The sequence below is a fragment of the Canis lupus genome, chromosome 27 (genome assembly GCF_003254725.2).
Source record: "Canis lupus dingo isolate Sandy chromosome 27, ASM325472v2, whole genome shotgun sequence".
Classification (NCBI taxonomy): Eukaryota; Metazoa; Chordata; class Mammalia; order Carnivora; family Canidae; genus Canis; species Canis lupus.
Genome location: NC_064269.1, coordinates 40429078 through 40453548, shown reverse-complemented (window position 1 = coordinate 40453548; position 24471 = coordinate 40429078). Strand labels below are relative to the sequence as shown.

Below are 24471 nucleotides of genomic sequence, written 5' to 3'. Positions count from 1 at the left end.
GTTCCCACAATGTATGTTTGCTTGATGGTGTCCCGCAGGCCCCTTTGGTTCTGTGTTCACTTTTCCTCAATCTCTTCTCTTTGTTCCTTAGAGTTGATAATTTCCATGGTTCTATTTTCAAGTTTGCTGATTCCTTCCTCTGCCTGCTCAAATCTGCCTCCAAATCCCTTCAGTGAAATTTTCATTTCAGTTATTATACTTTTCATCTACAGAATTTCTTTTAGGTTACTCTAGGTTTTCTACCTCTTTATTGATATATCTATTTTGTTCATACACTTTTTTTTTACTTTCTCCATATTTATTTCTTTGAACATCTTTAAGACAATCGTTCATTTTGCTTTTTAATATGTTTTTTCTTTATTTATTTGAGAGAGAGAGAGAGTGCAAGAGAAAGCATTAATGGGGGAGGAGGGGCAGAGGGAGAGGGAGAAGCCAGAAGCCTGACACAGAGCTCAATTTCATAACCTGGGTCCATGACCTGAGCTGAAGGCAGACACTTAACTGACTAAGCCACCCAGAAATCCCAAGACAGTTGTTTTGTAGTCTATGTCTAGTGGATCTGCCATCATCAGGTCTTTTTCAGACACAATTTCTGTTGGCCTACTTTTTCCTTTGAGTGAGTCACACTTTTCCTGTTCCTTTGTGATTGTTGTTGAAAACTGGACATTTGAATCTAATGGCTGAAAGTTTAGAATTGAGGCTATAAGCTATCAGTATTTGTCATTCAGAAAAACATTAAATGTAAACAATAATATCTTCCTACTTCCATATGATACCAAATTAGATTATAAAGTCCCTTAAATAAAGGATCTTTTTCTGACTGGTAAAGTACGCTTAAAGAACCTAATCCAGAAAAATTTTAGGAGCTTAAGGTCACATAAGTTAGGATAACCTTTGGCAAACAAGGTAAGTTTAATAATTTTGATTTAATAAAAACAGCTAGCTGTCCTTTATGATTTATCAGTATGAAGTATAATGTGAGTATGCACTTTTTACTTTGATATGCTCTTCATAAACTTATACAGGTTATACAAATCCAGCAAGCTAATATTACTTCTACTTTATGTTTAAGATCATGAAAAATATATATTTGTGTTTATTCAACTTGGGTATTATTCTAAAAAATTTTATTTCAAGTTATTATATTTTATAGTATTGTTGGCTTGATGGTAAATTTTCAGCATCTTTATGTAACTTAAAACACTGCTATTTAATGGATATTCATTGGATATTTTGATAATTTCTAAGTAAGGTAGAATATTGAAACACTGATGATTAAAAATAGGTTATATGCTTTTGATTCTTACGGGTTTTTTTTTGCTTATTATTTTTTTATTGTGATAGAGAGGCTATATCTTTTGGTCTGTTAATAAATATGTCCATTTCTGCCACTTGGTTATGAAGGGATTTATATGGCTATAGAAAGTTGTCTGCCAGTCTGCACTTTAGCTGGTGTATAACAGTTCACAATTATACCTTACTCTCTCTCTCTCTTTTTTTTTAATTATATACTTCGCCTTCCCCACATTTTTTTTAATGAAATAGAAAAATGAAAAGTACTTTGCCTAAAAGTTTTTATTAGTATAACTTAACTGTATTTAGGAACAATGGTTTCAGGGAATCCCAGTGGTATACATTCTTGTTTTTATAGAAAATGTAGGTGAAACCTGGTAGAAAGAATTTCTTAGTCTCATCTTCCTAGTCTCAGGATAGCAAATAATGGAAGCCTTTAAAAAAAAGTTCAACCAGAGCTTCGTTATGAAAACTTCCAGTAAAGCAAACTTAAGGCCTATCTGGTTGCTATGGCCTATCTGGTTTATCTATGTAAATAACTGACTAAGTCTGAAGATATTAGCCTGATTTTGTTATAAAAATCACCTTATTTTGAGATTTATTGAAATGGAGGTAACTGTAGAGAAAAAAAAAATCATGCTCCAATAGAAAATAATGCATTGTCTATAGTCTACAATTTATAGACTAAGCATTGTTTACAGCCTCCCACATAATCAGATTTTGAATCTATGGGAAGTATTTTACAACTGTTAGCTGTAGATAATTGACAACAATGCAGAATAATTCTTCATATCTGTAGACATGTAAATTCTGTTTGTAGGGGTTCAGCTCCCTTCCCTTCCCCACTGTAAAAGAGGCTAGTTTTGCCTCTACTTGTACATTCATTTTAATATTCCTGATCTGTAATACATCTCTTTTTAAATTCTTCTTTGAACTGGTTGTAACACCTCACCAGTCTCCTCATTAATGAGTTAAATAAAATCCTTAACATGTGTTCATTTTCGTATCTGATTGAGAGTCTGGATTTTGTACTTTTTTTTTTGAAAATTATCCCTTAATATTACCCACTTATTTAAAGATAGGCATATCTAGGAAGATGAGACTAAGAAATTCTTTCTACCAGGTTTCACCTACAGTTTCTATAAAAACATTCTGCAAATAGGTATGTTTCTGTAATTGGGCTATAACATGTATATGAAAGTCTTCTCATAATGCAGATGTGGGGCTTATTCTTTTATCTTTTTTGATTCTTTTCCCAGAGCATTAAAAAGATATAGCATAGCACACAGTTTTATGATGGAGTATAAAGAGCTGTGTTAGTCTTCTGTGTTTTTAGGTTTTTATTGCCCGTTTACATTTTTTAAATCTAGAAAGTATGCACCTTATGTCCATTATTCCACTTGACCCAGGAGGATTTTGCAAAAGTGGTTAATGAAAGGCTAACCACATGTGCTTTTTTATCAGTGCAGTCTACAAACATCCCATCTCTTCCAAACCCCATTCCCTTCTTGCAAACTTTACCTCTCTTCTTATACAGTAGTATCAAAGGCAGCTGGAGAAGGTGGATGCCAAATGATTTCTGAATCTTTCTTAATTAAGGCCAGGGAAAATTTTCACATCCATGAAGGAGAATATAAAAAAAGTTTATATTCCCCAACACTGGGTGTTATTCTGTATGTTAGTAAATTGAACACCAATAAAAAAAAAAAAAAAAAGGAAAAGAAAAAAAAAAATAAAATAAAAAAATAAAATAAAAAAAAATAAAAAATAAAAATAAAAAAAAATAAAAAAAGTTTAATTTTCTCTCCTCAGCCATCTTCTGCTCCAGTACCTTAGTTTGAAGTCAACACATATACCTACCATCCTATTCTTCACCTCTAGCTCTGTTAAATACACTTTATGAAATTTTCCCTGACCACTTCCCACTTTGATCTGTACTTTAAACACCTAATCCAATTATTGCCAGAAAACTCACTCGGCAAATTATCATGAACTTCTTACAATTAGGCTAATTTTTAGATTATATTTATATTTTTTATTTTCCCAAATTAATTGTAAGGTCTATGAGGGCATTAATTGTTTCTTTTTCTTTTTTTTATTCTCCAGAGTGCTCCTCCCTTAATGAAAAATCATGACTTTTTAAATTTTATTTAGTATTGAAATTCATCTATCTTTTATTTTTCTACATGAAAGAGCAGAGGTAAACAAAAGATCTAATAGCAGCTGTTTTGGTTGGTACTTACTCTAGAATAATTGGATATTTATTATCTATACATCTTAATGTCTTATGTAGGTTTGATAGTATTATCTCTCTTAGGCTACATAAGACAGATCAAATAGATTTTGGAAAATAGGAGATGGGTATAAATAGAACATTGTATGCAAATAGGTGTTTGATAAATAATAATAGTAAGGATGGGAATTACCATAGTGATTTCATTAGATTATGAGATTCTAAAAAAAAGAATTCTGTCTAATTTGTTTTTACATCTCTGACTCTAGGACTTAGCACAGGGTCTACGCCAGTCATCCATGACTGTCTCTCAACAGAAAGTCCACCTTTCTTTGCCTTGCTCTGTGACATTGGAACTGGACCCCTCTAAACATTTCTTCTTTGGCAACTGGCTTTGTTAGTAGAGGGCACTGGAGAGATGCCGCACTTCTAGTGCACTTGCACCCTCTGGCAAGCATCTTCTGCCCCAGCAGGCTAGTCGTCCTATGGCAAGCCATACTCTCTCCAAAGAAATCTGAAGCCACCTTGGCTGAAGGAGAGGTAACTACTGTGAGTTCTTAGTCTCTTCCTGTTCACTCTCTTGCAACCTAGGGGGGTAGTAGCTGCTCTCTATATTTGCTACTTCTGAAATTCTCAGGGTCTTACAGTGTTTAGTAGTTAACTTGTTAACTATCTTTCACTAAAATTTTTAATATCAAATTGTGTGCTATGATCTCCATCTTCTGACTGGACCCTGACTTACAGTGCCTGATACTAAGCACTTAATAAATGTTTGTTGAATGATGAAGGCAGAATGATAATGTTACTTAGATGAGAGCTTATAGTTCTGAGAATTTTGAGGTACCTTACATTTTAAAAAATAGTTTCTATGAACTTTGTAACATTTCTATTTGAAATCCAATCCCTTTCTGTTTGAAAATTTAAAAAAATTTACAGCTGTAATATATAGGTTTTGCATTAATTAGATTTCTTCTATGAAATTATAATATTATAGAATTTTGCCTCCAAAACAATATGAATAGGAATTTTTTGGTCTAGAGGAGTTTGTGTTTTTCCCCAAGAATTTCACCTTCAAAAATAAGAGGTAGGCAGTGGTGGTGAAGAGCATAAGCCTACTCTTAATGGTACTCCATTTATTCCTAAATGAGTATTTATAAAGAGATGGATGCTTACCATTTTCCAGTCCTGGAGTTGGCTGTCTCCAGGTGAATAGACATCAACTTTGCATACTCCATTTTGGCTTTGTAACCAGTCAACCTTATCTGACATCTGGAAGTATAAAAAAATAAAAGAGAGAAAGAGAAATGGTCATCAAAGGGACAAGTTACATGAAAGTAAGGAGAAATAAGGCAAATGGCTGAGATGTAGAAAACAGGAGCAATGCTTTCAGTAGAGTCCTGTCCCAAGAGCTACTTCAACCTACCTACTGAGAATGAAGATCTCTTCATTCCCAGTTCTTCACTGCAGGAAGATTTCTTAAATATATTTATCTCTAGTACTGAGGCCAATGCCTCTTATATGCTAGAGGTACTTAATATGATTTGTTCATAAATGAACCTATGAAGCCCTGCCCTGCTCTATGTGTCCTTGCTTGACAGCCTTTCCATATCCTGGATTTTCAGTAGACAGACACTCAAAACTCAATATGATCAAAATAGAATTAATTTGTATTTCCCCTGCCTATTCCTGTCTTTTAAAGTATTATATGCTTCATTTTCATTAATTTCTAGAGCACTAACTTAACTTATATTAGCCACAAGTCTTAGAAGCTTCTCCTTAAGACCAGTCCCTCTCCAAATAGCCAAGGATCTTGGGGAAATTCTTAGTCTCTATGGATCAGCCAAACTCTGGATGCCAAGAGAAAAGGGATGCCACATGCACTATCCAATGGACCTTTGTGTGGATGCTTTGTTGATGTTGATTGTTCAATCCTCCCAGTACTGTGCTCTACTCCTTAATCTCAGTAATGGCACTGCCATCTAGCTAATCTTCCAAACTAGAAAACTGATAATCATTTTAGTTGTCTTCTCCTACTCCAAGCCTCCCTCTAGCTGCTACCACTTTCTTCTTTTATTTATTGTCTCTTTTCAGTGAAAGAATTGCTTTTACTTGCTTTTTGCTCACCTCAAAATTTAGCATAACATCCCCTATTCCTATAACTTTGACCTTAGTCTTGTTCACTTTCCATAGCATGGCATCTTATTTGGTAGTCCTTGAAAACATGGCTAATTATTATAATATTTGTCCACTGATAATCTACAAGTATGAGAAGCTTCTCTTTGACCTCTTTTTCCATGTCAGAGTTCCATTACCATTACATTGAAGTTCCTTTCTTTCATTATAAACTTTGCTTACATCTATACTTCTCAACAAGGTGGAATAAGATGGCCAAATTTTCCCTTCTAATGTAAATATCTTTAAAAAGTATATATATGTATGCTTTATATATAATATATACATTACATATAAGATATATATACTTGATTTGAACAAAATAAAACATTTATTTAAAATTGTTATGGGGCGCCTGGGTGGCTCAGTCAGTTAAGTGTCTACATGTGGCTCAGGTCATGATCCAAGGGTCCTGGGATTAAGCTACAAATCAGGCTCCCTGCTTACCAGGGAGTATGCTTCTCCTTCTCCCTCAGCGCTTTCCCCCACCTCGTGCTCTCTCTCTCTCTCTCTCTCTCAAATAGATAAATAAAATAGTAAAAAAATAAAATTGCTATAAATTGTTTTAAACTGTTACAGTAAAGTCCAAAAGTTTATCTTATTTTTTTACAGTGAAAATGCATTTTATAAAAAATTACTTGAAGTAAGTTAAGCATTATTAAGGGTTGAATATCTGGTTAATTGGAAATATTTGTGTTAAAAGACTTTGGGGGGGGTTGACATCCTCCCTCAAAATAAAACCAACACAAATCAAATACAGATTACACAAATTATTTAAGCTTATTTATAAATGGATTTATTATTTTTGTTATATAGAATATTACAAATAATTACTAAACAGAAAATAGAAGACCTTTTAAGAGCTACTGGTCCTTTGCTCCCACAAGGATTTGTACCTGTTTTCACACCCAATCACTAACTCAGATTAGGGATACCGTTTCTCTTACTCTTCCTGACGTTGTAATACAATAGTTTCCCTGGATACGTAGAGGGTTTTCCTCCCTGATTAGATGGAGAACTGTTTAAAGGTACTGAATCTGCGATACTACCTCCCAAAGAATCTTCAATGGTTTTGGGGTGGGGAGACTTAGGCATTGAATTTCATAAAAGCATCCTGGGTGATTCTAATGTACATCTACATAAGAATCAGAATCCCCGGGGCCTAGGGATTCTCTCTGAGAACAACTTGCCAGCTCCAGATTTATTTTTATTTATTCTTTTCCTTAAAAATTTTCTAAAATTTTCTAACATTCTTTGCTATCCATTTTAATAGTTATTTTAAACCATAACGAGGGGTTCTTAATGTCTATGAAGTCCTTTATTGCTCTCAGCCACTCATATATGCTAATATTCTTATGTTTGAGTCATTACCATGAATAAAGGAATGGATGCTATTATTACTTGGACAGAGAATGAGGAAACTTGGAAACAGTTTGCTCTGAATTGTTGACAGAACAAGTGAAAGCCAGAAGCTTACCTTTCAATCTCCACTGATATTTTATCTTATTGAACTACTTCTAATAGAAAACAACAAAATCAACAGGACCTCCTGACTTATTTAAGCTATATATTGCAATTAAAAATCAAGAAAGATTACATACAAAAGTAAGGAAATTATGTGATGACTTACTCTTACTGAGGACAGGTTCTGAGATATGAGGAAAGCTCTTGATTAATTTGTTGTTGTCTTCACTATTCCTAAATTTACCCACCCCTCCTGCCATGAAATATAAGGGATCTGCAATGGAAAGACACAAATAAAAATGACTAATTTTACATGTGAACCCTATTGTTTTTATTACCAAGTAATACTATTTTTCACATGTCATGAGCACAAAATGACATTCAAATTTAAAGTCCAGATCTTATTCTGGGTACAGTCTGATGGTTCCAAGGTGACAAAAAAAAAGGCTCCATCTTCCGGCCAACACTTTCTGAAATGACTATTGTTATTCTCCACTTCCAAATCAGTGATATATAGGCTTATTTAACAATGACAAGACTAAAAGTATTTAGCTTACTTTCAAACTTCTTGACTAAGAAATCAGAAAATAAGTAGCTAGAATGAAGAATAAGTGTCCTGAATTCATGGATCTCAAAGCACTTTGTAAATATTCTTTTGGGGACTTGAGAGAAATATACATCTTCATGTTGTGAAGGGAATTTATAGTTAATGTTAGCTCTAGCTTCCAGATCAAAGATCTTCCTTATGCTTCCTCTTCTAAGACATTTAAATAGAAGACACAAGGGCATTGTACTTTCACACTGGCATACCCACACAGCCCACTAGTAATGTCTCTCTAAATCCCACCCTTGCTTGATAGCTCAGGACAAAGCTTACCTACCCCATCTATGAAATATTTTCTAGGTACCTAACTGAATGTGATTACTTCTCCAACATTTTCATCTTATTTTGCTTCAACATTCCATCTAGTCCTTTAACTGATCACAAATATTTCATCTCTTTAATTAGATGGCTTTCTGAGGGCAGATGCCTTTTCTTACTCATCTTGTTAACCCTCATAGTAACTAGTGTCTTAAAGTTGGTGTTTAATAATTATCTGCTGAAAGAGTGAATACAGGAATACTGCCTATTTCTAATTCCAGATAGTGTAAATTTTTCTTTCTTAAGTAGGAGAATCTGAGAAGAACCAAAAAATGGTTTGCTCCAGTTTGCTATGGTGGTAAGCCACACATTCAGTCTTTCCTGAAGCTTAATTCCTATTGGATATAAGTTCACCCTAGAGACATAGCCAAGCTATTAGTATTTATTCAATGATTTATTAAAGACCTTCCCATCCCAATAATACAAATAAGTCAATATTTCAAGAGTGCTCTTGTACTTCTTTCACAAACAGAAAGTACATCTTTTAGTCATGTATATCCAGCAAACATTTCCAATTATGTGTACTAATGTTTCATTCTACTTACTATATCTTCTGCATTTTTATCTGCATCCATGAAACTTATTTCAGACTTTAAACTCCCTAAATTGTCCTGGATAATTATATTTCTATGAGGTACTTAAATATCTTTGATGGTAATGATATTGAGACTTCTAACTCTGTATACATTTCCCATAATAAAATGAAAAAGAGGGAAGGAAAATCTAGAGTTTAATGGAGCCAATGAACAGATTCATAAATATCTTAAGTCCAAAGTTGGTGAATAATATCCTGGAGTTAGGGTAGAAAATACAAAAGAAAAAGGATGCATTGTATTATCTATTAAATTTGATGAGGAAAGAAAGCCAATTCTATACAATGTATAGATAAATGGACCCTAGAAACCATTTATTCTAACATCCTCATTTTACAGACTAGGAAACTAAGGCCCAGAAAGGGAGTGTTAAAAACATTGGATATATTCCTTTACATATTGCAGCTCTGCAAGTTAACATCCCAAAAGCTATGAAATTTTTCTATGGCCAATAGAAGGATCCTGTGGCCCATAGAGGGAATACTCCCTAAAAGTGCGAATGTGGTTGAGACCTCAGCAATAATTGAGGAGTGCAAATGGCGAATGGCAGCCAGAGAGGGCATAACACAGGGATTTGGTTATGGCTGCTGTACTTCAGACCATAGCTCTATCTCAAAACAGTTTTCTCCTATATCCGTCATAAGCAAGAGGCTTCTGTTTACTCAAGATTCTTAAAGTCACAGAAAAGCCCAAATTACAGGCAACATAAATGAAGCTTTTGTAGGGTTGATACATGTCTGATCAGGTTTTAAAGTTAATTGAACCAAATTTTATTACTGGTTTTAAAAAGAAAGAATATATTCAATTAAATCCATTCTCTTTTTCTCTCTCATTCCCTTCCTCTAAGTGCTTGGCACATTGTAACACTCAATAAATGTAATTATTGCTGACATCAGTCACAGTCTATTTTGTTTAAATAAAGATTAGAAGGGTGTGCATGTCTTTTCCTCTGGTGATACCGTTCACTGTTAAGCCTCTCTGTCAATCTCCTCCATTTTCACTTTCCTTTAGCTTCTTCCTCTGGTGCCCCATAAATACAGACACTTTCTTCACATGGCTATATATAGTCTGCCTTTTCCAAGGTCTCTGTTGTCTAGCCAAGGCTTCAGAAATAACAGTAGAGGGGATGAAAGTAGATGAGAATCAGGACTCAGTGGTATATCAGTCTAATTTTGTTTTTTGAGCACTGGAGAAAAAGACACAACGTTTGGAATAGCTACACAATGAAGAGAAGTCAGCAGGTAGTTAAGCTTCCAGTCTCATCATCAAGTTGGGAAGTGGGAAATAAGATCCCCTCATAATCCCAAAAGGATGGCCAAGGAGATCTGGTCAAATCTGCAACAAAATGAAAATTTCAGCAGCAAAGATGGTACGTTTAGCTGCAATGCTACTGAGGGAGAGGCTCATTTATTTCCAGAAGATTCTGATATAAAATCAAAATTGTGCAAAGAGGGAGGCTGGGTTAAATATTAAAAGTTAACCATCATTTGTCACTGAATTTTCCTAACCACAGCGGCTCAGAAAATGGGCTGTTTTATCAGCCCACTGGAATTTCCTACCTCTGTAGCACTGGAATAGAGAACCACAGAAGACTCCAGACTAGACTTTAAAAGTCAGTGAAGATGCTGGGATGTTCTTGCTCAGCTCAAGATCTTGTTTCCTCCTCCAGCCTTCCATGTACCTCCCCTTGTTGGGACTGAAGAGTGACATCAGAATTGCAACTGGTGATGTCACTGTCTCCATAGCAACAGTACTGAGGCTATCAGAAACTGAGTTGTCAAAGGAGAAGAGGATAGGTGAAAATACTTAGTTTGGAAGGACTGGGCTTGTTTTCTTCTAATTAATTTTCTCCTTTAAGTATCTAATTTAGACAGGGAATATGGTGGGGGGGGGGGATTTGCCAACGAATTGCACTTAAAACAACCGAGTATTGTGTATGAACAAATTCAGATGGGTGCAGAGGGGAAGAATTAAAATTGAGCATCTACTAAATTTTTTAATGCAAAGCCCATGGAATCACTTCATTTTGTGGACCCAGCCTTAACTGTGAGTTATAAGCATCTCACCTTTTATAAAACAAAAATAAATTTATAGACATTTTGCCCAAACTGACCATCTCTGGGTTATAATTTATCTTCAATGGTCAGATACAGTAGCACTCATCCATTCTCTGCAATGCCTCAGCTTGAGGAAATGTCCTAGAATAAACTGAGAGGCATTTGGTTGGCAATTTCTATCCTCGAGAAGGACTTTGTTCTTGGCACATTCTCTTTGGAAGTATTACTCTACATACACTTGACGATTAAATACAGGACTAATACATAGTTTCCATGAAACAAAAAGAATCTTGGTCAAGGCCACAAGATAAAGATTAAAACTGTTAACAAATTCAAAAGTGACTGGTTTGTTACAGCTTCCTTCAACAAGGCTATTTAACTATGGATGATCTTTTATACGGTCTCAGTTTCTTCATCTGTAAAATAAATAAATTGGGTGTACTCATCTCTTAAGATCCCTCCCAGCTCTAACAGTCTAGGATTTTGATATTTCACTGTTATTTAAATAGAACTTCACACACATGCACATAGTACTTTGCAGCTGACAAAGCACCTTCACACCCCGGTAGGTCATCTGATCCTCACAATAATCTTCTGAGGTAACAGGACAGGTACCACTTTCTGTCTGGTAGGTGTAGAAACTTGCCCAGGTCACAACTATTAACTGGTAGAGCTAGGACTGGGATCTAAGACTCTGAGTTTTAAGACAGTGCTCTTTCAACAATATGCCACTTTGAAACTAGTATTGAGGACATGAGACAGAGTTTGACTTGGAGATGTAAAACAGCAGGCTTGCCCTGCTGCACAGGTGTTAGGAGGCTGCTGCTGCTAATGGAGTCTGGCAGTTTATCAGAACCAGTTAGGTGTTTTGTACTCACATTGACCCCAGACTCAAGTATCGGGGAATTTTAAATACTGGGTGAACACTGAATGAGTCTTCAAGAGTTCCTTTCCTGTTCCAATTCAATTTTGCACGTGAGGCTTCAAGAAACAGTGGAGGTGGGATCGAGTGGGGAACCACAAATCAACAAGCCTAGTAATAGGCAACCTCTACTCATTAGGGCCCTTTGTCCCTCCAGGCAACGCACAGGACTTTCTTCCTGAAAAACAAAACAAAGCAAAACAAACCCCAAAGCACTGAAAGAATTGCCAAATCTAGAAAGACGCCCCAAACTAGTTTGTTTTCTGATAAACCCGGGCAGATGTCTCAGGACAAGCTGCTGCTGGTTCCTGTCTTCCACTCAGAAAACCTGAGTGGCCAGAAGAAGACATTTAAAACTGCAAGCGTTCAACCTTTCTGCCTCCTCCTCGGGCTCCAGAAACCTGTATTCTGCAACAGTGCAGATTCTCAAAGAGGCCCACAGTCAAGGAAATAAAAATCACAAACTGTCGTTCTAGACTCAATGCTGAGTCTCCTTCTAGAAAAATGTGCAGTGGCATACACACACCCACTACACTGAACGCTTCAGGAGGTTCACAGAATTCCTTGAGCACGCTCTCGAGTCACACTCCGGGTTAAGAATCCCTGGAGTCCTGCCAGGTGGTGATAAGTGTCATTGAAGTAATGACAGCAGGCCGGCGGCGGAACGATGGCCACCTGGGGCGTCAGAGAACTTTCCTTCGAGCAGACCCTGGGAGCCTATCGGGTAAAGGGCACAGCAAGGGCTCGGCTCGGCTCCGAGGACAGAGCGTGCGTGGCCAGTCGGGCGTGCACAGCCTCAGTTCTATTGCTTGCCCTCCTCCCCTTCTCTGCGTCCCACCTCGCTTCCTTCTCGTCTCGGGCCTCGCTCCCTTTCCCCAGCTCCCCTCCTTACAGCCGCCCCAATCCCTGACCCGCCCTTCGCTGCCCGCTTAGCGCCTGCGCAGACACGCGCGGAAGATCGCTTTTGGCCCGGCTCGGTAGCCGTACTGGGTTGGGGCGCCGGCCGCGGGGGGTTGTGGGAGAAGATGGCGGCCGCCGCTCACCCCCGGCTTGTCCGGGCCCTGCCAATGTCACGTAAGTGTCACCGGGAACATCGGCCCCCGGTTGTCTTTCCGAGACGGGGATCAGAAGTGCTGGGAGTTGCGCCGTGCCGCAGCGGTCACTCCAACCCCGCAGGCACCTTGGTCTTTCTAGGTCTGGGGCTGCCTGTAGTTTTCAGCTTTCCTTTTCCCCTCCCCGGCTCAGGGGTCTGTGCTGAGCCAACGTGAGCAACGGGAAGGGGAATGGAGGAAGTAGGGGACACCTACTAAAGGATAGGGCTGTAAGGGTTTGAGGTGACGAGGACTGTGCGCGTGGCCGGCGGCGGGGCGTTCGGGAGGTGGCGGGGAGGAACCCGAAAAGGATGGAAAAAAAGGATAGTGAAAGTCTTCGGCGGACTCCCTGTATGCCCTTGTGCAGACCTCAATTCCAGCTTCTTCACGTTACAGTGGGAATGATGGGAATACCACAGCGTCACGGGGTTTCTGAAGCGGGTTAAATACAGTAGCATTCGTGAAAGCAGTTTTTAAGTCAAAAGCATTCTTGCCTGTGTCCGGTGTGTTCGCTGCAGGCCCCGGGGGTTGGGGGAGCGAGGGAAGAGTAGGGGACTCCTTAGGGTTTAACCCACTCTGGGGACCACTTTTGAAATGAAACATTTTCGGTAATAACAGCAATAGCTTCGGGACATCTTGACGTTGTTCATTTTTCCTTCCCTTCTGATGGGATCTGCTGTCATGGCCCGCACTTTGAAAATACTCCTTTGCTCCTACACTCGGAAGGCGAGGCAAGAAAAGCCAGGAAATGGGGAATGCAGTCACACTTCATGATCATTCTTCCCGCTCCGCCCTTTCACTGATTTGCCCCAATTAGCCTCTAGAAGTTGTGTTTTTCCATGGTGCATTCAAGTCATTATCAAGTCCCACTTGCTCTCAAAATGAGCTGCAGCATGTCGGAATCATTTTTAGTGCTTTAGAAAAGATAAAAATGGAGACTCATCGCAGAGCTTTGTTTTTGTTTTTTTTTTTTAAAGATTTTATTTATTTATTCATGATAGACACAGAGAGAGAGAGAGAGGCAGAGACACAGGCAGAGAGAGAAGCAGGCTCCATGCACCGGGAGCCCGACGTGGGATTCGATCCCGGGTCTCCAGGATCGCGCCCTGGGTCAAAGGCAGGCGCCAAACCGCTGCGCCACCCAGGGATCCCTCATCGCAGAGCTTTGAATCAGAATTTTTGAGATTGACTCCTTGCACTTTAGGTTTTAAAGAATTCCACAAGTCATTCTGATGTTTAGGCAGAGGAGCAAGTCCGGGAGTATTTGGGGGGTGCTTTCCTATTTTCCGTCTTGGGTAGAGCTCCTGCCTACCACTGGAAAGGTGATTGGTTCACATCATTTATAGTGGATGGTTATGTAGCCATGACTTCTTTGCAAAGACATTGGCTGGTTCTTGTGAAGGTATTAATTACATTGCTGTGACATGATGTAGATCATGAAGGAAAATAACTGCCATTTGCTATTGGCTATCTGCTAACCATAGTCCTAAATATTTTCATAAATAGTTTTGCTTTAATTTACTTTTTTTTTTTAAAAAAAACTGAACCTGTAGTTTGTGCTCTTAACTGCTATGCTTTATTGTCTCTGGGTAAAATAAGCTTTTGCATAAACTCTGGAGAGCAAGTCTAGTGGTAACATAATCAAAACACTATAAAACAGAACTGCATAAAACAGTTATATATGACAAAATGTGGAGAGACTACTAAATACCATAGGAAATCAGAAAAGGGAAAGATTAGTATCATTTGAAGTAGTAAGGGAAGATTGGAAGGCCAGTGGAGAACTGCAGTGCTTCCACGGATTTTTTTTTTTTTTTTTTAAGAGTTGTTATGATTTGGAAATTCGGAGAAGCTAGGCATTTTCCTGACATGGGCAAGGACAAGGTGATGAGAATGGAATCACAAAGTACGTAGGAGGCAGTGAAATGATGACCGGTAGATATGGAATAATAGTAGGAAAGACAGTTGAATGTGTTAGATGGGATCAAATAGTGGAGGACTTTGCAAGTCAAGCACTTTAGTCCAGTGGTCCCCAAAGTGGGTTTTGTAAGAGGAATCAGTGGATACAAAAATGTGATATAATTTTGAAATGAAAAACATTTTCAGTAATAATAACAATAGCTATCATTTATGTAGTTCAAACTATATACCAGACGCTATTCTAAGTGCTTTCTTCCTTCTACTGGATCATTTCCATTAGTGTATAATGTTATAATAAGGGGCACCTGGATGTCTCAGTGGTTGAGCATCTGCCTTCAGCTCAGGTCATGATCCTGGGGTCCTGGGATCGAGTCCCACATCAGGGTCCCTGCAGGGAGCCTGCTTCTCCCTCTGTCTATGTCTCTGCCTTTCTCTCTGTGTCTCTCATGAATAAATAAATAAAACCTTAAAAAAAAAGTTATATTAAATAAAAAATCCTGGGACGCCTGGGTAGCTCAGTGGTTGAGCGTCTGCCTTTGGCTCAGGGCGTGATCCTGGAGTCCTGGGATCGAGTGCCGCATTGGGCTCCCTGCGTGGAGCCTGCTTCTCCTCCCTCTGCCTGTGTCTCTGCTTTTCTCTGTGTCTCTAGTGAATAAATAAATAAAATCTTTAAAATAAATAAATAAATAAATAAATAAATAAATAATAAATAAATAAATAAATAACAAATCCTGTTCTCATGTTCTTCTAGTCCCTCCCCCGCCCCTTTTACATTGTCTCTCTGGAAGAATCATCGATACTCTTTATCCCACTTCCTTGCCTTATATTCTCTCTTGCCTGCTCGGGTTAGGCTGTCATTCCTACTGCAATAAAATAGCTCTTATTAAAGGCATTCAAAACCAATATCTTCTAGGTCTGTGATCCTCTATCCCCAACCTATTTTACTTTTCAGCAGCCTTTGATAGAGCTAACTATTACCTCTGTCAGTCCCTTTCTTCATTTGTCTTCTGGATACCATTTCCTTCATTTCCTTTTGTTCTCCCCTTACCTTACTGGGCTGCTTTTCAATTTCCTTTGCTGGCTTTTCAGCCAAGTCACTTAAACTCTTTGAGCCTGAGTTTCCTCATCTGTAAAGTGACAGTAAGAATAGTATTAAATAAGATAATACCTACTGAGCACATAGAACAATGGCCAGCATCTGCTAACAGCTTTGTAAATTTAGCTGTTATTGTGATAAGTTTGTTATGTGTCCAGTCTGCAATAAGTGTTTTTCATCTTTGTGGTTTCAGTCACTGTTCAGTAAGCTAGGCTTTTTCTCTAATTTCATGCTTTTGGATAGGGAAAAACTCATGGTTTCTGGGCAGAGTGCCACTGGAGAATCATGTGCAGAAAACAGACACAGACTTATTTAGTTACTTACCATCCTTCCTTCCTTCTTTCTTTTTTTCAAACACAGATTTCCTAAAGCCATTCCTATTTGTTTCTTTTAGTTTTCCCCAAGTTTACAAAGCACCAATGCTATTGACAAACAGTTTGTTGAGTGGAGCAGAAATTTATCAGCAGTTTAAACTGTTTAGTTGTTTTTTTACTTACTCCCTGAAAGTTAGGTAGCTTGCTCAAAAACTCTACCCTCTTTCAAGAGACTTGAAAATTGGGAGTGTGATTCCGAAGGAGTTTTACATCTCTGCCGAATGAAGAAGGGTTGATGGAACTGAGGATGTGAAATCTGAAGAAGACTTAGTAGAGATACCATCACTGCACTTAAATGCAGGAGAGGGGTTAGATTTGTTCTTGGTCATTCCAGAGGAACATAGGGATCAAAGCTGCTGGGAAACAATCATTGATCTCTCATGTGGTGGAACCTTCTGTTAGAGTGGCTCCAATGAGAATGGTCTGCAGTAGTGGAAGTAGTGTTTCCCAACCTTGCAGATGTCCACACTAATGCCACGTGGTCTCCTTACATAAAGTGTGGAGAAGGTTTAAACACTGATGCAGAAACTTAGAGGGTTCCTTCTAATCCATGAACCCAAGCCTATGAAAAAGAAATAGAGGTTTGAGAAACACTCATTTTGTCATTAGTTTTGATGATTTTCAATAGCTTTATGTTGTCTGAACTATACTCTTAAAAAAAAATGTTCTCTACTAGCAGTCCTCTGCTTCGAGCATGTATGTCAACTTTATTTTTTCATTCGTTATCAGGTTTCAGAGTCTGTTCCAGGTAAATCCTCTGTTCCCTGCATTGGGCTTTTTCATTCCCACATCTGCATTGTTACAAGTGTTATGTGCTTCACACAGAAGTCTATTCTTTCTGATATTCCTCTCTATTTCTCAAACTAATTTATTGCTCAATAGCAAAAATCCTCCAAATAACCCAATTTAAAAATGGGCAGAGAGGGTATGTGGAAGGCCAACAGGTACATGAAAAGGTGCTCAACATCATTTGTCATCAGGGAAATGCAAATTAAAACCACAGTGAGGTATCAGCTCATACTTTAGAGTTGCCATGATCAAAAAGACAAGAGAACAAATGTTAGCGAGGATGTGGAGGAAAGGGAATGGCCACTATGGCCAACATGAAGCTTCTTCAAAAAATTAAAAATACAGCTGCTATATGATCCAGCAATTCCACTTCTGCTAATATGTTAAAGGAAATGAAAAACTCAAAAAGGTATCTGCACTCCATGTTTATTGCAGCATTATTTATAATATCCGAGACATGAAAACAACCTAAGTGTTCATTGTGGGACGAACAGATAAAGAAGTTGTGGTATTTATATGCGATGAAATATTATTTGGCCATAAAAAACAAGGAAATCCTACCATTTGTGTCACTGTGGATCGACACTGAAGGCACTCTGCTAAGTGAAATAAGTTAGAGAAAGACAAATACTGTATGATCTCATTTATATATAGGATTAAAAAAAACCCCAAATTCATAGAAAAAGAGCTCAGACTTGTGGTTCCCAGAAGCAGAGGGTTGCAGGAGGGGGGACTGGAGGAAAGTGGTCAAAAGGTACAAACCTACAGTTATAAAGAACTGCTCGTGATATAATGCACAATATGGCGACTTAGCTAATGTTGCTGTAGGATACATAGGAGCAGTAAGGTAGTTAATGCTGAGTTCTCATCACAAGGAAGAGGTTGTTTTTTTCTTCTTTCCTTTTGTAGCTCTATGAGATGATGAACATAAGCTGAACCTTTTGTAATCATTTCATACTATGTAGAAATCAGACCGCCATGCTGTATACCTTAAACTTACACAGTGATATATGTCAGAAATTTCTCAAACTGGAAGAAAAGCCCCCCCAAAACACACTTTACCCAGGAATTATTCCTCATAATTATCTATTTTATTGCTCCCTTTCTTTGCATTCTCTCAGTTCCTTTTACTATGCAGGTTTATACTCTCTTAGTTTTTTTAAATGTGATTTATCTTCCAAGGTGTATTGTATCCTATAGGGCAGGGAGAGGGATTTTACAGTTGACTCTTGAACAATCCAAGTAGTTAGGGGCACTGACCTCTCCCTCTCCCATCCCTGCAGTCAAAAATTTGTTTGTTCCCCTAAAACTAGCTTACTGTTAACCAGAAGCCTTACTGGTAACATAAAGTTGATTAACATATTCTGTACGTTTTACATATATACTATATACTGTGTTCTTACAATAAAGTGAGAGAAAAGAAAATGTTATTAGAGAAAATCATAACAAAGAGAACGTAGAGTACTCTGCTGTATTTATCGAAAAAAAATCCACATATAAATGGACCCACACGGTTCAAACCCCTGTTGTTCAAGGATCAACTGTACTTTCTAATTTTTATGTATTTCCTATGACATAGATTCTTTGTTGCAGTAGTTTGTGTTTATTATTGATGTTGGCAATTAATTAAATCACAACTTTTAATTGAAAAGTTCTTTTTAAACTTAAGTATATGAAAGTACTGATAGCAAAATAATGTTACCAGTTTCTGGGAAAATAGGTTATTCATACTCTTATGTTAACATTTGCCATTTTTGTACACTCTGGGTTTTGTTTAAGGTTCTTCTATTACTGCAAGAGCCACAGCTATGTTTCATGGCCCACTCCGGCGCCAGCTTCATCATGCACTCATACCTCATGGGAAAGGTGGGCGTTCCTCAGTCAGTGGGGTTGTGGCCACTGTGTTTGGAGCAACAGGATTCCTGGGCCGCTATGTTGTCAACCACCTTGGTAAGTAAAATTCTTTGAGTTCCCTGTGCTCCAGTGCCATTTATTAGGTAGGGTTGTCCTACCTAATAAATGCCTAATTAGGCAACCCTAATGAGAAGCCAGGAGCCATGTTTCTTTTCAATTTAACAGTGTTGCACACATTACTTCTACCTTGGATTTATGTAATTTTGATCTGCTCTACATTGGGAAGTATTATCATGCTTCCTGTATAGGATGTTGAGACAGGAATAGGGGTCTCCGAAAAGTTATAGCATCTCTAGCACAGCAAAATATGCTTTTTGTAAAACATGATATCCATTCACTTATACTAGAAGTTAAATATTTACCAAATCACTGTCATATGAAGTATCCATATTATGTTAATGTTGATCCTTGCTTCAATCCATTCTTTCTTAGGACGTATGGGATCACAGGTGATCATACCCTATCGGTGTGACCCATATGACACCATGCACCTTCGTCCCATGGGTGACCTGGGTCAGATTATCTTTCTGGTAAGAGCCTGTATGACTGATTATTGGAGTTGACAGATACAAATTACGGAGGTCATTTTTAGGAGAGAGAGAGAGAGCAGCAGTTTCATTCCAGAGTGAACCGAGGGCATCCTTTATTCACCCATTCTTGTAAACTCGTGCCCAGCAGTTGACTAACGTTTTCTGTAAAGGGCCAGATAGTAAATATTTTAGCTTTTGTAGGTCATAGGATCTTTTCATGATTGTTCAGGTCTGCGCTTCTAGCCTGAAAGCAGCCATAGATAATGTATAAATGAAAGGAAGTGGCTGTGTTCTAATAAAACTTTATTTACCACATTACTGGTTAATCTTAATTAAGATGTGCTGTAATTATACACACCAGATTTCAAAGACTTAGTACAAAGAAAATGATATATATCATTAATAATTTCTTACACCTATTACATAGTGAAATAATATTTGGATATACTAGGTTAAAGAAAGTATATTATTCAAATGAATTTCACCTGTTTCTTTTTACTCTTTTAGAAGTGACTGGTGGAAAATTTAGATGGCTTATCTGCCTCATGTTATATTTCCTTTGGACAGTGCTTCTGTAGATGGTGGAGATCACAAATAGGGTGTTTTATAACTTAAGTTTCCTTGGCACAGAATGAACTTAGAACAGTGCTCGCTGTGCTTCCCTATTGTTTAGACCAAGAGTTGCCAATGAGGCAAGGAGGGTGGGGGCTGGGAACAGGGTAAGGCAGACCCTTCAGGGAGGTGATTAAAAATGTGTTGGCCTTTTCGGTTGCCATTATGACTGAAGTTTATACTGATTTCTTAGCTAGGGACCAGGGATGCTAAATATCATATAGTGCCCAGGGCAGTCCCTTTCCACAAAGAGTTACACTGTCCCCAGTGCCTGCAGTTATCCTGTTCAGAAACACTCTGGGCATTCATGCTCAGTCCTCCTGTTCTTCTGGCTAAATTGTCCTGCTTTTATCATTTTATATGGAGTTGAGCTCTTCCATGTACACACTTCCCCTTTTAAAAAATATTTCGTAAACATCCTTAAGATCTCTGATCTATTCCTGCAGATTATTTGTGATCTCTCTTAAATTCTTACTTATTTTTGGGACGCCTGGGTGGCTCAGTAGTTGAGGGTCTGCCTTTGGTTCAGGGCGTGGTCCCAGAGTCCTGGGATCGAGTCCCACATCAGGCTCCCTGCGAGGAGCCTGCTTCTCCCTCTGCTTCTCTCTGTGTCTCTCATGAATAAATAAATAAATAAATCTTTTTAAAAAATGAATTTCTATGTATTTTTAATAGCATTTTCATTTATTCCTTACTGAATGTTCACAAGCTAAGTATATTATGTTGGAAATTTCTTGTTGCTAAAGTGTTTTTCTTTCCTGAAAATCTTATTCTCAAATATCTTCTTGGTCTTACTGTTAGTTACAGGAGCTTATTTTCTTTCTAGTTTCTTTATGACTTGGGATTATTGGTTACTTTGTCAATCCTCAGAATTAAAGTTTTTCACAAATAATAGGTGAAAACTTTGGCTGGTAGATGCAGTCATTGGAATTGAGCTATATGATCTATATTCCATTCTTCCCATAGGTATTTATTGAGTGCCACATTGACCTAAATTATGAACATGTCTTGATGAATAAGACTGCAGGGAGTTCTCAGTGTTAACAGAGAACATGGGGACTAAGCATAGAACCTTTTTTTTTTTTTTTTGAATGAGAGAGAGAATGAGTGAGCATGAGAGTAGTAGAGATGGAGGGGAGGGGCAGAGGGGAGAGAGAGAGAGAATCTTAAGCAGGTTCCGTGCCCAGCATGGAGTCTGACATGGGGCTCAATGCCACAACCCTGAGATCATGACCTGAAACAGAATCAAGAGTCGACATTTAACCAGTGAGCCACCCAGGTGCCCCAAACATAGAACTTTGAATATAATAATGTTTACAAAAGTGGAAGTACAAGAAAGGTAAAATGGGAAGACTTCACTCTATTGTTTATTTTTGAGAAGGATGGACCATACTAGGTGTGGGGTACTGATTTCCCTGCTGTAGTCTCTGTTGGAAGTTGTCTGAACAACTACTTGGTTTGCTAACATGACTGTATCCCCTGGGCCTTCTCCCTGGGAATTGGATTTCCTTTTAATTCTTTCTCTCCAGGCCACCCTCTTGGGCCCTTCCTGCAGTTATGTCTCAAGCTCCTTCACTCTGAGTTTTCTTGGATTCTTTTTCTTCCACCCTTGCCATCTTTTCTAAGAAAAGCCTTCTTTAGCTCTTTATGTGAAGAACTCCTTTTTTTGGTTAGATATGTTAACTTACTGTGCTACAGATTTTATGTCTGTTTTACTTAATCTTTATAGCAAACCCATGAGGTAGGTTGTATTTTCAAATTTTACGTGGGGGTCAGAGAGAGAAGTTTTACCAAGTTTGTAAAAGGCAAATGGAATTTGCATTCCTGTCTGACTCTGCAGCTGTCACTGTGTACGTCTCTTGTAACCCCCTCCTTCATCAGTTGTAACTAGTTTGTCCTGCTGCGGGCTTCATCTTTTGATCTTGTGTCTGTTTTCTGTAGCCCCGTCTCTCTTTTCTAAATTGCACCGCCCTCTGCCCCTGCTCACTACCCTTCAGCCTTCCTTTCTCACTTTCCCTTGCCACTCATACATATACCTTAGCAGTTGACCCTAAGAACTTCTTACTATTTATTTTCTTTCATTGAAATGTTTAAAAAATCCAGTCTTATCTTAACGTAGAAAATGCTTTACTTTGTCTGGGGTTATTTAATCCCCAGTCTCGATTTTGGACAAGAACCATCAACGTGACTATAGGCCTGAATCGCTACTCAGACATTTAGTTCTACACTGAAATCTGCCATTGGCTCAGTCTGCTCCTTTAGGCAGGTCACTCCTCCCTGAGTGTTGTTTTAACATCTTTAGAGTAGAAATGGCTAGATCCAGGATTATAAAGAGAAAACAGTTAAAAAGAAAAAGTCATGAATGCTCCCAATTTAATGTTAGCCTTGAAGAGATAGATAACTCCTGTTTTTCAGTCGGTGGCTGGTTACTGCAAAAAGGGAAAGACAGTTTTCCTCCCAAAGGCTCTTAGGCTTTATTTCAGGAGGGGAGATTTGGTAACTAGAATCCCTTACAAACTTGCGGGGGGCAGGTGGGTGGTCAGAAATGGATGTGCCCCACTAAAAATGGATATTGTCTTTTCTAATTCTATCATTTCATTACCTGAATAAAACAGATATACTGTGACCTATTTGTCTCAAGGAGAGTCAGAGAACCAGCAGGGAATTTGAGACCTCATGACCATTCCTCTTATAATAAATGGAGCCTGCATGAAATGGTACCATATTATGACTATAACAGGCCCTGTTTTGAAACTTGCCCTTATGTTTGCATCTGACTGACTTCTGTTCTTATAGGAATGGGATGGGAGAAACAAAGATTCTATCCAAAGAGCAGTGAAGCACAGCAATGTGGTCATTAATCTTATTGGGCGAGAATGGGAAACCAAGTAAGTCTTTGGCTCTTGTGTTTTCTTTGTATATGCTGTCTTAGGGTTCAGTAGATATTCATTGGATACCTTCTAATGTCAGGCATTATAGTTGTCACATTTTTAAAGTCCATTAAGCATTGATTGAACACCTGTTTACTTACATACCCCAAAACCCTCTTTCAGGAGATTTAGTCTGGTATAAGTAAACAAAGTGATGTGCTACCCATAAAAAGCCAGTATGGATTGTGTCAGTATGGTTGGTGTCATCAACTTGATGTTAATGTTATTGCATTAAACTGGAGATTGATTTTTTTTTAGTTTTTTTTTTTTTTTTTCCCCTGAGGGAAACAAACCCAGGGATAAAAAGTGGGTCCCTCTTTAGCTCCCAACACTTCCCCGCTCCCTACCCAACCACTACAGTGAGATGTTCTCAAAGGGTCTCAGCCTTGGGATTCCTTGAGGTCCGAGAATATTATGTATACTGATTTATAACTTATAGTAATAAATTAGGTAATATATACAGTACTTCAATTATGTATAGTAGTGATGAGCAGTAAAATTTATATGTATATCAAAAATACACATATGTGTATATATATATATATATATATATATATATATATTAATTTTGACCCTGTGTTAAATCATTGCCATTTACAAGTTTAACTATTATGAATTATAGTAATAGTATGAAAACCAGCTTATCACAGAAAGCTTTGGGATCCGGAGTCAGGTTTTCTTAACTGATCCCTTTTTCTTCCTTCTTCCAGAAACTTTGATTTTGAGGATGTTTTCGTGAAGATTCCCCAAGCAATTGCCAAAGTGTCCAAGGAAGCTGGAGTTGAAAAATTCATTCATGTTTCACATCTGAATGCTGATATTAAAAGCTCTTCTAGGTATCTGAGAAATAAGGTAAGTGGTTCACAGAGCTGGAGTTTCTTGGCCCCTTCGAAACATGACTTAAGTGAGAAGAGTTTCTCATTGACATATCCAGAATTAAAAGGGGTTTCTAATTCTCCAGATTTAGAATTAGATTGATGTGTGTGTTGTGTTCTGGCATTTCTTTTGAGTGCCTTCTGTTTGTAGGGAACTATGGTAACGGGCTTCAGAGATGGATAGAGCATTATTACCTGTTCTCAAATGCTGAAAGTTGCTTGGGGCATAATAGAATTATATAGTAAACTTCATAAGAGTAGAGTGTTATTCCTGCCGAAAGAGTCCTACCTGTGTTTTACCTACAAGGTTAAAAGGCCATTTTTTTCCCTCAAACCTTGTGCGTAGTCATGGTCTTATGTAGCTCTTGTTGTAAGCATAATGTAAAGGCTGAGAATGACAGGGATAAATATTTGGCAAGGAAATATAGTATGTAGGCTTTTTATACTTCCAGAAACCACATTGTCATCGAGATTGTATCTAGGTATTGACCATTCTGATTTGGAGTCAGTCTAACATGAAATGTCTTTATTGTCAGGGATTCAGAGAAATTGCAGTATCTGACTGTCTTTGGCATTTGTTTTCTGCTATGATGAGCCACTTTGGGTCAAATTTATAAGGCCACTGAGTTCTTTGCCAGTGGCTCCCAACTTTTTTGACCCACTGCATTCTTTATTGAACAAATG

At 38.1% G+C, this 24471-nt stretch overlaps 2 protein-coding genes across 7 annotated transcripts in view; one reads left to right on the top strand and one right to left on the bottom strand.

The window, feature by feature from the left end:
• The window catches only part of AKAP3 (A-kinase anchoring protein 3), a 38750-nt gene extending 26186 nt beyond the window's left edge, over window positions 1-12564 (bottom strand). Inside the window, exons 1-5 of one of the 6 annotated variants that reach the window (XR_007406332.1) lie at window positions 12183-12473; window positions 11613-11834; window positions 10237-10446; window positions 7329-7436; window positions 4700-4795 (exon numbers count right to left, since the gene is read on the bottom strand). Coding sequence is in view for 5 of the 6 variants with exons in the window: in XM_025461883.3 (XP_025317668.1) it covers window positions 4700-4795 (96 nt within the window). In the remaining variant the exon portion in view is untranslated. Of the gene's footprint in view, window positions 1-4699; window positions 4796-7328; window positions 7437-10236; window positions 10447-11612; window positions 11835-12182; window positions 12475-12494 lie in introns of those variants that run through there. The other 5 variants (XM_025461883.3, XM_049102357.1, XM_025461884.3 and 2 more) reach the window with 5 other exon arrangements.
• A 10-nt stretch (window positions 12565-12574) lies between these two features.
• The window catches only part of NDUFA9 (NADH:ubiquinone oxidoreductase subunit A9), a 40710-nt gene continuing 28813 nt past the window's right edge, over window positions 12575-24471 (top strand). The window contains exons 1-5 of the mRNA XM_025461901.3: window positions 12575-12730; window positions 18706-18876; window positions 19273-19370; window positions 22779-22870; window positions 23623-23764. Coding sequence (XP_025317686.1) covers window positions 12682-12730; window positions 18706-18876; window positions 19273-19370; window positions 22779-22870; window positions 23623-23764 — 552 coding nt within the window. The 5' untranslated portion in view covers window positions 12575-12681. The remainder of the gene's footprint in view (window positions 12731-18705; window positions 18877-19272; window positions 19371-22778; window positions 22871-23622; window positions 23765-24471) is intronic.